The 18,889-nt window shown below is 42.8% G+C and overlaps 1 protein-coding gene across 11 annotated transcripts in view; it reads right to left on the bottom strand.

Moving 5' to 3' along the window:
• The window catches only part of APBB2 (amyloid beta precursor protein binding family B member 2), a 973,994-nt gene that overhangs the window by 560,347 nt on the left and 394,758 nt on the right, over window positions 1–18,889 (bottom strand). For all 11 annotated transcript variants that reach the window (XM_086963922.1, XM_086963917.1, XM_086963923.1 and 8 more), the window contains one exon: window positions 6,857–7,675. In XM_086963922.1, the coding sequence (XP_086820048.1) occupies window positions 6,857–7,675 (819 nt within the window). The remainder of the gene's footprint in view (window positions 1–6,856; window positions 7,676–18,889) is intronic.

Raw genomic sequence — 18,889 nt, 5'->3', positions numbered from 1 at the left:
CTGCTATATACGTGGCCACAGACACACATTTACTATCATGAACTATCAGTATCTCTTTATAGGTTTGTTCCCCATTTTGGAAGCAAATTTAAAAAGAGCCTCAATTGACTTCGGTGAACTGCTGAAGCCTTACGTTGTGCAAGTGGCCCCATCCAAGCGAAGAATGGAGTGGGTTCCCCAGTAAGTGTAGGTGTGCACCCGCCAGAGTAGAGTCTTATCAACATAGTGGGTATATTTTCTCGTATTTTTTTTGGTCCACTATAATTGTGTACAACTTAGTTAAATTAGTGGTTAAATCCAGATTCCCCATAAAACAAGTAAAAACATCTAGAAGGCCCTAGAGACCACTGGCAGTTCTGGACAGCAGGACAGCATCGTCCGTGTACAGTAGGATGGAAATTGGGTGAATGCCCAATTCGGGTGCATACTTCTCTATGCTCACTAGGGGCCATAGGTACGAAATTTTCATTTTAATTTGCTAAAGAGCAAATCCCAAGAAATCGATATTTAGGAAATGCAAAATGGATTGTACAAAAATAAACATTACCTAATAGCGATTCCTACAGAAGTAGGAATCGCAATTAGGATATCGCAAATTAGGAAATGCAAAACTAAGCGTACCTATGGGCATAAGGCCCCCCCTTGAAACACCCCCCCAAAAAATTTGTGCACATGCAAAGCACAAAAATGCCCTAGGGGCATGTGTGCGCTACTCGGCACTTTAAAAAATATATTTTGGATGCATTTTAAAAATTGCACATGGTTACCATCGACTTGGAGTCGATAGTAATAGCATTTCCTAAATGCCCATTTCGAATTTAGGAAATGCTTTGTACACATGCTTAGGAAATCACAAATAGGAAATCTCCTTTTGCAATTTCCTATTTAGGGAATTGCAAAATGTGATTTCTACTAGGTAGAAATCGCATTTTGCAAATCCGTATCGTTCTTTGTACATATGGGAAGGCACTTTAGCATTTCTTAACAGGTTGAAGTTGCGATTCGGTCCATTAAAAATTACGAAATCCTTTCGTACATATGGCCCTAGGTGTTCCTCCAGCCGGTTAATGTACAGAGTGAATAGGAATGGCATAAGGACACAGCTTTGGTGCACCTCCCTTTCTGACTTATTAGGCCTTGTATATTCACCCTTTAAGCTGTCAAACACCCTTGCTGTGACATCAGTGTTCCTTACTATAAGTAGGGAGATTAAGGGCTTACTCCACGTCCATTCCTGTCATATTGGACAAGTGCTTTGATCTATTGACTGTATCAGATGCACAGCTCAAGTCCTTAAATGCAAAGTGTACCACGTCTCCTTTTGCGTTTGTGTATTTGCCAATCAATAGGTATAAATTGACACATTGTTCAATAGTGTCCTTCCCCTGGGAAGAAATCATACTGGACCGCTGAGATAACTGCATTCTCAGTGACCCAGATTGCCAGTCTGGCTAACAATACTCTCCCTAAAACCTTGGCAGTTGAGTGAAGCAGGGAGATTGTCTGATAGAAGAGCAAGGATCACTCCTGTCCCCTTTTAATTTTTTTTAAAAAAATCGGGACACTTGTGGCCTCAGACCAGGAGGGAGGAATTCCATTTACCATGGCAACCCTATCATCATTTTTTAGCAGCAGGATCCACAAGGGAGAGCTATGTTTGAATACGTTCACTGGAATGCCGTTTGGGCTGGGGATTGGTTTTAACCCCTTAAGTGCTGCCTCGGTGCATTGGCCGACGGCAGCACTACCTCCCCAGTGCTGCGCACGACCATTGGACGTCCATTCAGCACTAGTTCCAATGGACAGCGCAGCACTGGGGAGAGATGTTTAATAGCATCTATGAGGTTAAAGCAATAACAAACTCAGAGACCTCAATGGGAGGCTTTAAAACTCTAGCCCTTGGTTGGTAAGATGAAACATCCATGGCCCCTTTAAAATTATCTTCATGAGATACTGAATATCTCAGTGACCTTGATAAAATGTTAAATCCTCTAATCAGATGGGATTAAGCATTCAATTTGTAGTGACTGAGATTCTTGATAAAAAAAATATTTTTCTTTAAAGGACATTTGACAATTTTACAAGAAATCCCACTATCCTTGTTTCTGCTTGCAGTCTTTAAATCTTCCCAAGCTTTTTGGATGATCTCACTTTTTCTTCGATTTAGGACCTCGAAACATATTCTCCTGCACCGTAAACTTTGTTGCTCATGCATGGCTTCTTTTTTAAGGCTACCTTTAAGTTCATGTGAGCTAATGAACAAACCCCACCAAACCATCTAAGCATTTTTGGGCCAAATGGGGTCCTGCTGGATAACATCAAATCTTTAAAGGAGCTGCATACAAACTCAAAATAATTTTAAGATCTATTCAGGTTTTGCCCTCTCATCTAAGTAGAACTTACAGGCTTTATAGTTCAAATTAAATAGATCCAAAAGTATACTAGTTTGATTTATTTTACTCAAATTTATTAGTAACCTTTGTTCTTTGTGTAATCTATTTCTTCCTATTTAGCTTATCTTCAATTCCGCCTTTCAACCAGTGCCATTGATATTGCAAGGGACTTATGGTCACTTGCACAGTGGGGCATAATCTTAAAATCTGATATACATGGAATATGTAGCTTGGAAAAAAGAATAAAGTCAGTTTTGTTTCCCTCTCTTCGACCCATAAAAAGAATGGGCTACTAGAGGAACCAATATCTGAAGCAAATGCCAAGTGATGTATTGCCAGCATATCATTAAGGGCCTCTTCAAAAGGGGTGTATGTAAACTGAGTTTACCTTCTTCTCTTGCATTTAAGACACCACACGACTGAGGTAGTAAACAGATATATTAAAATCACCCACCCATATCGTGACTATTGGGTGGGCACACTTTTAAATACCTTTAAACATCTTACTCAAAGTCATAAATTATTTCAACGTGGCATTAATCAAAATTGCAGTGATAAAAATTGTTATTAATATTTTTGACAGTATGGACTTCTCATGATCAAAAGCTGAAAGTTGTTATCCTGGACAGTTTGATTGCACTTGCACCTGCAATACATTTCACCAAACCCCCATGGCCCGTACTGCTGCAGAAGGTAAAACAGGTGTTGAAAAGGTACTATATTCTTCTATATGAAAAGAGTCTTGGGCCCTTGTCTCCGGGCAACATATTATATCAAATTTCTTTATAAATTTCAACCGCTCTGGGTTGTTTAGGAGCAGATTTATATATTGGCGGATAGGGTACTCGTCGCAAAGGGGACGGCGGATATACAGGTCGGTTTTGGAAAGACTATTTGAGTAGCTTTGGTGTAGCAATAGCAACTCCTGAAGCATATGCTTAAAGAGTCTAGTAAGAAAACTAACCCTTAGTATGTGTTGGTGCTTACATGGTATCTGCTACCCTGCCAAAGACGGGTATACATGGATCATAAACCAAAGGTTTCATGATTATACAATCCAAACAAATGTTAGCGAACCATTTGTGTTAGAGTCCAAACACAGAAAAATCCAAAAGACTAAATCTCGTGGAAGACAAATCAGTAGCATTTATTCCAAATATGGTCCATGATTCAATCCAAATTCCACATGTAGCTTGATTGTGATCTTTGTTACATCAAAGGCAGCTAACAAATGTTTCATCACAACCACGACTTGTTCAAGCCATAAACTGTAATAGCGACAATCATAAGGAATTTAAAAAAACAGTCAACCACATCAAAAATCAGGTGAGGTGCACAAAAGGAAGCACCTTGTCAATAAGTATAATGAACAAGTGGACATCGAGGTAGTGAATAACAAAAGAGAATACCCAAGTGTTTCACCCGCAGTAATGAATAAAGTTTTCAATGTTACCTTCTCGCAAGATAACAGGCCTTGATAAGCTCCCAAATTGTATGCATTTGTTCAAGTTCTAGGAAAACTCTGGTGGTAAGGGGCAATGAAAACTGCAAAATGCCCCCCTTGCCAAGGTAATGGGGGTATTGTTCTTTTAATTTTCAAATTCAAAATTCTGTTTTGGTGTTTTGTTTCTGGGGGAAAAAAATGTACTTTGACATACGGCTTCATCATGTTTGACGGAGCAGTACAGCAAATTTACAATACATTGGCAGGAACCACCTTGATGGCAGTTCTTGACAATCCTTGAAATGTCTGCTGCCCTGACTGACATTTCAATATTTGGATGTCAGGACTCCCGCAGACCTGGCGGAGGAAGGCCCAACTGACCAATATGTTTCCGAAAGAATGGAAAAGGAATTACTCAAATCATCAGTTGTGACTTACATGGGGAATGATTTGATTAGGCAACCACTCCCACTATATCTTACCCTCCCCCATGATCAACTGGGAAAGATCGTTGCTGTTTTGTTTAAGGGCCGGTACTGTAACATTTTTATTGGGTTTCCCCTTGGGTTACCATCAAACATCATATTTCAAACCATGCCCTTGTGACGGGATAAGTACACAAAATGACCTGCATTTCCTATTTTTCTGTAAATAGTATTTAAAGTATATTAAATGGTTTTTATCATCATATTTTAGAAAACGTAGACCCCTTACTTTAACACTATCGCTGCTAGTGATATTTTCCTCCTGTGCTGGAATTTTCAAAAGTCCATTATTCATGACGAGCTGGGCTCGTCATCAGCCTGGCAGGAGGCTACTTCATGACGAGCCCAGCTCGTCATGAGCCTGGAAGGGGTTAACACCTTGGCTGCTAGTGATATTTTCCTCCTGTGCTGCAGAATCACAATCCCCATTGTTCATGACGAGCTCAGCTCGTCATGAGCAGGCCCGGACTGGCCGTTGCGGGCACCGGGCAATCCCCCGGTGGGCCGCATGTTTGGGGGCCGGTTTTGGGCCCCTGGGGGCCGTTTTTGTTACAGGGCCGTTTTTCAGCAACAACGGCCCTGTAACAAAAACGGCCGAAAATCGGCCCTGGCACAGAGCGCTGTCGCGCACCCCCTTCCCCCTCCCGGAGGGGGGTGGGGGGGCCGGCCGAGCACTTTGCCAGGGCCGGTTCTGGTTCCCAGTCCGGCCCTGGTCATGAGCACAGCTCAACCGTGCCTCATGACGAGCTGAGCTCGTCATGAGCAGCGAAGGGGTTAAGGGATTCTTATCTAATGTTGATTTCTCTTGACACCGATGAATTGGTTTTTCGCACCAGCACTTTTTTGAGATTGATAACTCGTGCACGTAAAACGATGGAAAGCCCGCCTATATTTGATGTATGAGAGCTGCAACAAATTTTAACTATTGTAAATAGAACTGTAAAAGAGATTATGGGACTGTTTTATTGTATGTTGCTTTTATGAATTTTATGCAATTTGAATAAAGGTCTTTTGAACTTGAACTACTGGCAAAGTATTGCTTTACCTGCTGTGGTACTGCAGTGCACTTCATTTTAGGCAGACATACTAATCTGATCAGGAAAAATGTGGATTTCACTGTGGGCTGACTCATTGAACCATGCTGTATGCTAAGGTGAGTGGAAGCAATATGTGGATAACAATTCAACAGGACAATGAATGAAGAGAACTAGCCCAAAGCCACTCCACGTATGTATGTATTTTTAAATGATTTTTTGGATTACATGAAGTTGGCTAGATTTAGAACTTAATATTCAAACTCTGAAAATTACAAAGAAAAAGAAGCAGCTATTGCGGTCAGTGTCACTTGTGTTTCGGGTCACTTCTTTTGTCGGCCCTGACAACTGTAGATTGTCGCTCACGTCTCCCTGTCCATCTTTCTCTCCTCCTCGTTGGAAGCCTAAGCACTGGTATCAGTATGAGAAGGAGATTCGAGTGCCATGGTGATCAGGGTGCTAGAGTAGTACTGGATGATTGTGTGTCATATCATGGTGACACATGTTTTAGACTTCCAGCTTTCTTGTAGGCATCATTTAGTTAAAATAAAGCCAAGAGGGCAACATTGCTTAAGGGCTTTCACTTGCCATTAAGCATCTTGTTAGCACAAACATACAAGGAAGTGTTTACACCCTCCTCCAATTCTAGAAACAGTTGAAGATGCACCGAAATCTACATCATGATGTAATAACAGCCCATACATCAGCGACCTCTTAAGCACCTGTATCCTTGCCTTTGACCCTTTACAGTCCTCCGCTGCCTTTTGGCTAGGTTTGCGCTATATAAATGCCACATACTAAAAGAGCACATGATCTTGCATCAGGTCCAGTGACAGTAGTTGACATGAGCAGAACCTACGCAAAACGTATTCAACTTTTTATGCGCATAGATTTTGTCGACTCCCCTGCGCTCAGTCCCTCTTGTCTTTACAAAGGTTCGCTAAAGCATATGATCTTCAGTCAGGCGCACCCCAGAGCGACGTTATGCATCAAGCATATGGTAGGGTGAGCCCGGATACGATTATTATCGAAAACTATTTTTGGCCCATCCCGTGTTTGAGCATATAAAATGGAATTGAGATATGCCAAACATTTTAACTTTCATTTTAAAATAAAAACAGAGGCACAATTGTGTGCACAACCAGTAAGAGCAGCTAGGTGTAGAGAATTATCTGCAACAAGCACACATTCTTTACACTCAAACCAACCACATACTCCAAGGCACACCTACAAATGTAAATGTTCTATAGCAGTGTTTTCCTATTCATCTGCCAAGACAATTGAGAGTTAAAATTTAAGGATATGTCAACGTCTGAATAGATGCGAAACATGAATTACTCAGTTTCCATCTTGATCATAATCTTCAAATATAGTGCAAACGTAGGCTACTTTAAGCTTTTCAAGCATAGCTCGCGGTATAGGCCTTAACAGTGGACTCCCTGAAGATGTGGAATGATTCGCACATTAAACAAATTAACTACAGATGTGTTATTGTGGTACCTGTTTCATCGGGGGTGCAGGGGGATGGACTATCTTGCGACAATGTTGTCCAACTCGAATCTTCATCGCTGGGAGCCAAACTCTGAATCCGATGTAATGCACAATCTGTTTTTGCTCCAGTTTTTGGGTGATCCTTCTTAGTTTCTGGACTGGAAGAGACAGTGGCCACCTGACCATCGTCCGGGCTAGTCGGCTTATTGTGTTTTGGAGGGTGATGATCGCCATTGGCAATCACAGCAGTAAGCTCGCTGCTCCCCAGAGCAGCCTTCTCTTCCCTCACAGCCTCGCCATTGAGAACAGTCTGTTCCAAGTCCCTCGTCGATGTCTGCAGGTCTGCATAGTAGTTTAGGAAGCTCTTGGTTCTCCTGGGCTGGGGCAACAAGATATCACAGCTGGAAGAGTCATGGGGGTTGGGCTCCTTGCCTTCCAGTTTCTCAGAGATAATGTTGATGGCTGCAGTGGTGGAGCTGATGTTTTTGTTTGGGTCCTGCTGGACCAGTTCGGCTGCCTTCCTGAGCTGATTCTCGCCATTCTTAACTAACTTTATGTTGGAGGAGCCATTGGCCAACAGGGGCTGTGCTGCAGGGTCATTCAGTCCCATAGCAGTCTGGATGTTGGTTAATGCATATTTTTTCCTGCATTTTGGAGGGGTGATGCTCTTGGTCTCTGTGTGCTTGACTTCTGTGTTTAGCAGTTCATTGTGGGATGAACGCAGGCTGAGTGTATTCGGGGGAGTCACAGGGCTGTTTCGGTTTGCAATATCTGTGGCGCTGTGGCTTGCCATAAACACTGGTGCCAGTGTTTCCACACTGGAGTCAACTAAAAAAGAAAGAAGAGAGGCATCAGCATGAGAGAACACAGGGAAGGCCCCACTTCTTCCAACAGCACTGAATGAAAACGGATTTCACAAACATTATTAGATGCATCAGCAGGGAGACAATATGAACACATAATGTTGCTACAAGATGTTTTTTCCACATCATGATAATCTTTGCCCATCAAGGTTTTTTTTTTTAGTTCCTGAGGACCTAATACTAGAAACGCCAATATCAAACAAAAAAAATATATATTTAATTGATGCTCCCAGTTTTTTTTATATTTCGGTCAATGGATATTTATGTTTTTCTCATTTTACAGGTATATATCCGTATTTTCTTTTTGTTGAATATATTATGATAAAGTTAGTATAGTTCACCTTTCATTTAACTGCTAACTGTACACTTGCACTTGGTTGTTTGCAGGGTTTTAGTGCACCATGTAGAGAAAACCAATGGACTCATCAGAAAAAAATTATATTTTTTGTTCTAGGTCAGGTGAGTATCTGTAGCTATTTAAGCTTTGCTGTGAAACTGTTTAACTCCCTTTTTCTGCTAATATGCCCATCTATTGGCTTGGAGTTATGACTCAGCAGGAGAGGCACTAAAATGATCTGAAAAATAAATATATCCTAAATGCAGACTACAAAGCAATAGGTTTTCTCTATTTTAAGGCAGATGCTCTAATCTCCTATCTCAGTCCCTCTCCAAGGCTGTGCGCCTGACGACGACAAGGGAGTTCTGGACAAGCCAGTATCGGGTAAGCAGAGTTCACAATGTGAGAAGGATTGCACAGTTTACCCGATAACCCGCATTTCTCCTTTTACATACTTCTTCAACGGGCCTATGACCTTGTTACCTACACAGAGCAGGTGATCTACTTTCCGCTCACCTCCCTGCCGCAGGTCCCCCATCAGAAGCCCCTGTGATTATTTGAAGTCCTTCACAAAATGCCACCCAGGTCCAACCGCGGCCACCTTTTGGGCAACCTTCTCACTTGTGTAGAACGGGAGTTTCCGGTGCAGGCCATGAGGTCCCCGGTTGTAGAATGCCTGATTTTCCGGATATCCACGTAAAATAAAATGTACACACAATCAATGAAAGCAACATGAAATCATTTACTTATTCAGTGATTATCCCAAACATCCGGTGTGGAGCCAGACTTCTTGGCCCTGTGTAGTGCTACTGGGTGGAGACTAACTAGCAGATCATGGGCACAAGGGGTTAATTACCTGTACAGGTACCCATGTTTCATAAAGACATCTAGACGTTCGAATGTTCATGTTTTCGTCTCAGCATACCTTTTTACGTGAGATTTCTCGTACTTTTTCAGTCATACATCACTTTTCTCACGTGGCACAATTTCCTCTAGCATGGCCAGGCCACTTGTAACCATCGCAGGCAATCCTGGCAGCAGGCCCAGTTGTAACGACTGCCCACGTCGTAGAGGGTGGAGGTGCCAGCTAGTGTCCGTGCTGGCACATCAAGGGCGTTCTGCATAATGGCAGACCCCAGTTCAGCCAAGTTCAGGACGGAAGCCGAGGCGGCACGCGTAGGATTCTGGTACCAGAGTGAGGAGATGCGAAAGCATTTAACACGTGAACGTCACGTAACCCATTAACGGGAGTTTGAACACGGGGGGCGTGAGGAGCAGACCTTTAAGAGTCTGAAATAACATGAGTACTATCTGTGCATATTTTTTCGGCCAGACACCTTCACGCACAGTACCTGCTCGCCGTACAAACATTGGCTCAGAACGCAATGTTTGATTTGTTCATTACTGGGTCTATGGCGGCTGAGATTTGAGGAACAGCCTGTTCCTGGAGGTGGGCGAACGTTCATACGTGTTGACGCAGAATCTCCGCGCGCCCGACAGGCCGGAGGGCAGCCGGGGTCACAGGGCTGACAGAAGAGCACACACTCTTCTTTGTGGCGGGCCTGTGTGCCGAGGCCTGCAGCAATCTGCCACTGAGATGCTACTTCTCAACCTTGAAGAAAGCGCTCCCTAGGGTAAGAGCAAAGATGATTAATGGCACGGGGTGGAGACATGCCTGCTGTCAGGGTTCTCAACATCCCTGCAGAGGGGTCTGTGGGACTGGGAAGACTGATGCATTGCAACATCTGCCACGCGCTCGAACGTGTTATGCACACGCAGCTAAAGAAGCATATGTATTAGGACACTGCAATGACACATTTTTTTCAGTATTCATTTTCAATCTCCCAAAATATTACTTAGGTGGGACTTTAAAAGTGCTTTCGGACCAAAGGCTTGGCTAGAATGCACTATAAAACGCATTTGAGAGGGGGAGACAGAGTGAATGTGAGTTTGTGTGTTTATGCAAAACGGACAATTGATGGACAGAATGCAGAACAATGTCATACATTCACCCCAGTACGGAGATCTGGGCCTAAATCCATAGTTGTTTTGCTCCCCATGCCATTCAAGTTTGAACCCAGCCATATGCAAATCAGTCTTTACCCTGCTCCCAAATGGAACAGTCCAGCCTAAACTGCCATGCCAGGTCCTCTCTGGACTGAAAACAAGCATCCTAGGACCGGTTTTCTCACTTTGCCACTGGATTCAAGCTAGCCTGGCTGATGAGGGGTGTTACCCTGAAACCGGTCTCAGGATGCTTGTTTCCGGTCCAGGGAAGACATGGCTTGGCAGTTCAGGATGGACTGTTCCCATGAGGCACAGGGTCAAAACTGATTTGCATATAGCTGGGTCTGAACTGGGGTGGCGAAGTGAGCTAAAGAACGATGAAGGATTCAACCCACATCTGTGACTGAGGGCGAGTGTCTGAAAAGTTTCAGCACTCCGCCCATCATCTCCTTGTGTTAACTTAGTTTGTGTTTATGCCAGATTGATCATAAATTACCCCTTCCCAAAATCAGTGGAGAAGAAAATGATTTATTCCAGTCACCTGACCTCTGGGTGGCCTCGTTGTGTACTAGGGGATCCCCTTCTTTCGCATAATATAGTAGCACAAGGAGTTCTGTTGCCACTGAAAGAATTTGGTTGGACATCTGGGACATAGAAATTAAAAAGACGTGCAGGCACTCCTATGTATCCAGTCAAAGCAGGTAAACAGTTACTCACTGACAGTATTTCCCTGCTTTATATATGCAAGAAAATCAATTTGCGCGAAATCAGCCCATTTGCCTTCTTTTAAGGCAAGCCAGCTGCAACAAGGATAAGATGGAAGTCAGGTTAAATCTCCATTGGTTGAGCATTCTGCAGGTATTTTTCTCAAAGTGCCCTAAAACTTTCACGATTGTGTTTATTAATGGTTATTTTTTTATAAATGTCTATTACAGTTTAAAATAAATATACAGAGATAACAAATCAAATAGTGGCTTACCTGTGTGACACCGTGCCTCACAATAGGCATCTCAAAATAACAAAGAACAAATTAGATAATTGATCCCTCCAGCCATATTTGCCTTTTAAGTGTTAGCCTGCCATACATATTTTACACAACGGACCTTTCCTTCCTCCTGGGGCGCCCACTCTCCCGATAATCCATTTTATGTCGGTAGTCTGATCCACACGATTGAAGAAATCAATATGATTACATCATTCAATCTCCACATTTGTGAGAGGCCAAGTCTGGGAAGCCATGCAAAGCACGGGCAACCTTTTGACATGTTATCTCGTAATGGTATCCAAATCGTGTCGCTTTTGTTATTTTCCCCTTTAATATTGCTTCCAAAGCTTTTGATTCACAGAGGGAGGTTCTATCTTTTTCCGCAGGCATGCAATGACCAGTTGCGCAATCCCTAAGTGCCTTAACAAGGATTTAGCAGTTTTCATGACCCCACCCTAGCTCTACCATCACAAGTCAAGCTAGGGTGACCACCTGCCACAGAAGTCCATTCTGGGCAGGGACTGTAAAAATGAAGAACAAAGGGTCAGAATTCAGGACAAAAACTCACGATAAAAAGCCAATTTTAATGACACATCTGTGTAAGTCATGCAATAAAATAACCATAAGTAAACAGACTGCCAACGCTAGTACAAGTCAAAGTAGATTTAGGTTATTTGATTTGTATAACTCTCAGCAGTATTGAGCAAACATTCATATGTAACTCGATGTAATTACAGATTAAAAACGCGCTAAAATCTGCACAATTTGACATCCGCCATAATCGACATGTTACCACACAATTCCATCCACCACTTAACCATCTACACCTTTTATGTTCATCTACACACTCTGTCTATCCACAACTATTTTCATCTGGACACTGTGCAACCATCCACCATCTACACTTTCATTCACCCCACACTCTCTACCCATTCATTTAGCCATCTTCCTAAATAATTCAGCTATCCATTTGCCTGACCACCCACCAGCATAGCTTTTGTCCACCCTTTTAAGGAGCTCTGCTTTGTTTACAGATCATTTGATGTTTGGAGAGCATCGAGCATTTGAAATATATTAGAGCTGTGCAATAAATAATGGAGCATCTCAATGCAGATATGAGTGTTGGTATTTAGTTTAATTACAATGACAGACATATAAGTTCTGCTTAAAATATTTTATCATGTAATATAAGTCAAAGGCAGGCATCAAGAGTCTAACCTTAAGCAGCATAACATGGGTAATGTAAAATGAATAAGCAGTTTGGCGGTGTAAGCACACTGAAATAAGTCAGGCTGAAGAGAAAAAGGGGTTCCTCTCATGTAATGTAAACCACGTCAAGATGCCTTGGAAACGATCATGCTATTTTGGAAAAGAGTAAGCTCGCCAAGGTCATTTTGATCAATTTCTGTCCTGGGTCTGTGGTACATTTTCTGAGGGAGGGGCCAGCACATTTCATAGGAGCTTGAGCTGTTTTCATGTGTTACTAGTGTGATTGCATACATCTCTTTGGAGGGAGAGAGATGTGTGCACCTCTCTGAAGACCAGCTACAATGCTTTGCTCTCATTCCATATGTTGGGGTCTGGACAGAGAGAAAAACAGCCAGACGTGTCTTTTTCCCATTCTCTCTCTCCAGTTGTCTGCATACTCAGAGGCTCGGACAGAAGTTAGTTACCACTCTTTAAAGAGCTTTTACAATGTTTGCAATCAGTGGCGGCCCTCAACATTTTGAACAGGTGCAGTACCGGGGCTGGGGTCCACTGAGCCTGGGGAGCGTGTGCCTTCCAAACCATTTCAAAGAGGCTGGCACCTGTGCGTCTGTCTAGAGCATTGCTACTTAATTTGTGGCTACGCTGATCCAAATATCAATGACCTAGTAGGTAATGGCTACTTCTCACTATCTGGAAAAATCAAAGCTCAACAGAACCTGAAAGTCTGAGTGACAACAGCAGGGCTTTCAGGATATCCTGCTGACAGAGAATATCGTTTATGTGAGAATGGTGCCAAGACTAAAAATTCACTCACTCACCTATCTATACAATTCTCTCAGTGAGTTAAGCACCTGCTCCAGGGCTCTGTCTGTAAAGTACATGTCAACCATGCCTTAAGTGTGAATGTTCTGTGTGCGATGAAAGCTTGCACTTGTCTGTCTTGCTGGATCTGTTCTGTGCACTTTATGCCTCCTGTGGAAGAGTGAAGGGCGCTTTCCCACTGCCATGCTGTCTGTTCTCTTGCAATGCTGCTGCATAATGTGTCCGTGTCCTGTGATGGGAAACCCTGGTGTTGCTGCTGCTTTCCATGTACCTGTCCTCTGAAGGGGAGGCGTTTATACTGTTTGCGCTCAAGGGGTACCTGTTGTACGAAGAAGGGGTGACTCCATTGCTGTTGCTCCATCTTATGAAAAAACAAAGAATAAACTGAACATGCCTAATCCTCCCGTGTATAAACTTCTAGTAAAAAACATTTGTAGCTCACCCACACAATTTAAATAAAGGTCTGACAATTTAAATATAGGGAGAATGTAAATGTTGACATGTGAAGAGCCCTAATCTGAGCTATACTGGGGAACCCACACGTAGGAGACTATACAATAGTACACACGGATCCGATGCTTCCCAGTGCTAATAAATATTCAAAATAAATAAAATAAATAAATGAGGACCCCATTGACGAAGCATACCACGCTGGATAGGTGAGGAGCCAGTATCTAGGAGTATATGAAAGTCTGGTAATTCCATAAGAGGTTGTAGGATGTCTATACTAGGGGTTTTGTATTTTTATATCTGTTTACAGTCCTTTAACTCCCCTCATTCCCTCTTTATATATTAGGTCCGTACATTCTGTGTATGTGTGAGAGGATCGTGTGATGCTCCTCCTGCTGCTGGCAGCTGGCCGTTGCTTATTCTGTTTTAGGGAAGGCTGCACTGCAGCTGTTCATGTTGTACTGTTGTGTTGTGAAACTCCTCAGTATAAAACCTTCTACTACACAAAAGATGAAACCATTTGCATTGCCAATGCTGGTTCTAATGCATGCAGTGAATAAGAATGAACCCTCATACAATATGGCAGCAGAGTTTTCTATGTAAAACAAGCAGTTTGAAACGGACTAGTAGACTTTGTAAAATGTTAAAACATAGCTCCATGACATGTGTAACATCTTCAGCAAGTTCTGGGATTTTTGCCATCATCACTTTGCCATCTGGGGTTTTCAACCCAAACTGAAAGTGTTAAAAGCGAAACTATGAGCTCCACAATGCCCAGTGCTGTTGGGTGAAAAGCAAGGGATGGCTGATTGTGCGTACGCCATTGAGCCACGTGGCCTGTGAAATGCAAAATGAAATTAAGTTCCTGACTTTCTTGGGCAGCCAGGGATTCTTCCACATGTGAATGCCAGCTTTTGTTTAGTTAGTAAAGCACCAATATTTCTCAGACTCTGGGTCTTTCGACTCTAGGATGTATCTGAGCTAGGAAGTACTGTGTCAGATTTGGTACTCCAAACCCCTGTCTATCTGGGTGTGTTATGGGCAGTAAGTCTAGCCACACGGGTGTCTTTCCCCCATCGGAAGGACTTGAACGTTTTCGGTTGTTTTGAGCGTGTCCCAGTGAGGGTTGGCGAGGCAAAGCTTGCATCACGAATGGAATTCTAAGTTAGGTAGTCATTTTAATTGCTGCCAGTCTGTCCAACCATGTCCAACCTATTGCCAGCACTGTGAATCTCTTTGAACCATTCGGAGGAGGTCTCTGTAATTCACTTAAGATGTTGTGCAAGGGGAGGCTGTGATCTTGATGTCTAGGTCCTGAATACTATCTGTTGCCCACTAGACTGCAAACCAACCCAGTATCTCATTCTTTTGGTTGGGGAGGGTTATTGATATTCAGGATCAGAGTCTTCTAAAAATGATTTTTTTTAAAGGCCCGAAGCGCTTTCAAACTGCCAACTCGCCCAGCACCGTTGGGGCAGAGTGGGTCAGGTCAGTCAGTGACAAAATGACAATTCACGTACGTAAATGTATATCTTATATGTATCCTATTGTATATTCACGCCTTCTATGTCATGTTTAGTACTCACCCTCTAGACCATGGATTCTAGGTACAGTGCAAACTGTAATGAAGAAAGGGGGCAACAACCCTGCCTCTTGGCCAGCTGCATTTGAAATGCTGCTGAGAGGATCCTGTTCACTTTAACCCTGTCATATAGTCCTTTATAGTTGTTAAATACCCTTGTTCTAAATTTAGGGCCAAAGCTGAGTTTTACATTTTCTCCTCCAAGAAGGGCAAATGAACTCTGATGCTTTCTTATCGTTGACACACATAAGCAGTGCACATTTCCCGATTCTTTTCATGTTATACATGACATGTAATAGGCACTGGGTATTCTCAGGCAGCTCCGTAATTGTATAAACCTTGCTTGGTCAGGGTCAATCAATGAGGGCATATGTGAGTTTAGTCTCTGTGCCAGAATGCCAATGAACCGTTTATAGTGTCCATGTTGAGCAGTCAGTCAGTCAAAATACTTTATTTCGATAAATCAATATCATAAAAAAACAATAGCACTATACAAAAATTTACATATACTAAAATACATAATATATATACAAGCTAAAATCACAATTAACCCCTTCAAGGCTAATGACGAGCTGGCCTCGTCATGGCGCTTACCTGCCGTGCGCGGATGACAAGGCCAGCTCGTCATAAAACAATATAAAACAATAAAACCCAGCGCAGGACGGGAAAACGCCTAGCAGCCATGGGGTTAATATACACAGTAGGAAATATGTACAAAAGTTTTAAAAAAAATATTACCCTTTAGGAATACATTAAAAATACATTAAAAAAGAGGTCAGTTAAAAAGAATACAAAGTAACAAACGTTATAGATTCCGGCATTTCATTCTCAGTCAGTAAACCTTCCCGTAATGTAAACATAGTACTCTATTTCATCCACTATAAAGCAACAATATGAGAGTTATTGGTCATCTTCCTATTCTTAATCCTAGCAGATCCCACTAAGAAACTGGCAACATGGAACATAATCCTAGGGGTCTGCAGTAATTGTAGAAACAAAAGTGCTGGCTTTACTTGAATAAACCCAGCCTCCTTTAGAATAGGGATCAGATATTTCGCCCTTATAACCGTGTAGTGACCACAGAACATCAGAAAGTGCATTGTGTTCTGGGTGGAGAAGTTGTCACATGAACACAGCATTGCGTTTTCAGGGGTACTCCAGGTTGGAAAATGACCAAGGTTCAGGTGGATCAAGTTAAAGCGGAATCGAGTTAGAAGGAACCGGTGATATGGTCGATTCACAATGGTTAAATACAATTCAGGGCCTTCTTGGGTACTCATAATGATGTTCACCCTCACCATAGGTTTTTTAAATTCCATTTGTTCCCTCTCCAGACTTAGCATTTCTCCCTGTGTACCCTTAATCAGAGCGATGTCCTTTGTTGTTATAGACTCTGGGGATGAAAAAAGCTCTGGTCTCCCTAATTTGGCACACTGTCTTTAATGTATGCTAGCCACATAATTTTGTTAGATCTATCTAGCTGTAAGCAGTCTTTCAAAATAATATGATTAAGGGGAATTTCCTGATTCAACCAGATCTTCAGCCATGCTAGTAGAGGGGCCATTTTTATCATGTCTGAAATAAAACCTACTCCAAGTTCAGTGTGGATTGTATATGATGGGGTAGACTGTGGCACAGAGAGAACAGCTCAACCATGTTGAGCAATGATATGGGCCTATGGAAAGAGCATGACTGCAGGTCCTTGCTGGCCTTAGGGATAACTGAGACAGGAGCCTCATGTATGAAGCCAGCCACTTCCCCAGAATCAGCAAAAGATATGAAAAGTCTAGCAAACAGTGAGGCAATGGTCTGGCAAAATGTCTAATAAAATTAACGTGAAGTTAGTGTCAACACTGTATGTCTAATAGGCTCACCTCCCACAGCCATTGCTTCCCTTCAGAGAACATCATCCCGGTCTGCCTTGACCTTTTGCCCAATGTGTCCCAGTTGCAGTGCATCACAATGTTAAAGTTCACCCTCCCCACCAGGATTTCTTCATCCTGTGAGATTAGTACTTTATGAATGTTGGACCATAGGAACCTCTCTTGGCCCTCACTGGACACACATGTGGAAGCCACAGTAAAGCCCTGCCCATCTATCATGAATCTCATCGATAGAAGCCTTCCAGATACTTGCATCATCAACCCCTCCACCACACTTATATAGGTACTGGTTGAGAGTATAGCAACTCCAACCTTTTTTAGCTGGGCCCGAGGGGAGGAACTGTCTCAGGAGCCACTGAGACTTCACATAAGTCCAGTCCTTCTTAAGGAGGTGTGCTTCCTACAGTAGGCAGATCTCACAGTCAGCATCTTGCATGGCTGACATAACTGCCAACTGCTTAGCAAGAGCATTCAGGCCTCGAACATTTAACTCCAAACTGTCTCGTCTGTCTGCTGACTTGTTGTTGTTAACACTCAGTGTGACATGTCTAGGGGCCCAAGTTAACTCGGAAGAGCTATCCAGGGTTTCAGCCATCGCACTAGGTCTAAATGCTTCTGCGGTATCCTCATTGTTAAAAGCCTACCACATTGTTAAAAGCCTCCCACAACTTAACTTCAATCTCACCAACTAAAAACAGATACTCAAACTATTTCTCATGAGGATATGATTAACTGAGTCAATGTCAATCTTGATTGGACCTTGTATGCCCTGACAAAGTCCTTTAGACAAGGCAGTCCCTGCCCTCCCACCCTCGTATGACTAGCAAAAAGAGGAGGCGTTGTCTCACCCGACCATTCCACATTGGGGATACTCCAGCAGCATGAATGGAGCCAGGTCAACAATTTCAATGTTGCTGGTTGACTGCTTCTCCACAGCTGCCGCTCCAGTTTGCTTCAGGGTGTCTATCAGTGTTGTTTCTTCTGTGTTATTGTGTCAGCCGACCACTTTACACTTCTTTTTGGGAGTGTCCCGTCCACCCCTCGGTCTAAACCACAGAGAGAAGCAGTCCAACTGGCAGGAGGTCCGCAGTCTTGAGGCAACTCTGGGGATCATTCAGGCCCAGCTACTGTGATGCTTTGATGAGGGATCTCAGCTGGTAAAGAGTGTTGTCCCATTGGAATATAAGGCGAAAGGGGTGGATCCATCTATATTTGGCCTCTTTTTTCAGGATGAAGTCAGTTACTTTGCGAAATGCCTAGTGTTTGTGCAATGTGATAGCAGAAAGGTCTTGGCAGATGTATACTACGATGTCTTCGAACGTTGTTGTGGGTATGTCTCACAGCTAATATGATTTCTTCTAAAATAATGGACACATGCCAAAATGTCAGGTGGAGCGGCTGAGCCGTAGGATCTTGCACCCACACAATGAATTGTCTAATATGATATCTTCTTCCTTCAGACTCAGTAGGATTCAGCAGAATAACTTTTTGACCTTCTCACTATGTCATTGATCCCTGTGTCTCCGGGCAATCCACAGAGTCTAATGTTGTGCCTGTGAGGAGCAGTTTTCAGGTCTTTGAACTGGCTTTGCAGCTCTTGGTTTTGGTCTTATCTCCAGCACTTCCTATCAGATATTTTCTATTTCTGCTTCACATGTGCCTCAGGGGTCCTTAAGGCTGAAACTTTGGCCCCTAGATCCCTCTGAACGGGTTTCAATTCCCAAAGTCTTCTGGTTGCCTCGTTCTCCTTTTTTATCCACATACCTAATTGAATTTCAAAAGTCGTAGCATTTGCAATTAATTACATCGCGGTTTCCATGTCAAACAGGTACAAATACGGTACAATTAGTTTCTTATAGGCTAATCCCAACGGTACATGCAGAATAAGTATATGAACAGGCAGC

This window comes from Lissotriton vulgaris, chromosome 3_2 (genome assembly GCF_964263255.1).
Source record: "Lissotriton vulgaris chromosome 3_2, aLisVul1.2, whole genome shotgun sequence".
Taxonomy (NCBI): Eukaryota; Metazoa; Chordata; class Amphibia; order Caudata; family Salamandridae; genus Lissotriton; species Lissotriton vulgaris.
Note: the sequence above shows the minus strand (reverse complement) of the source record. Positions and strands in the feature narration are given on the sequence as shown.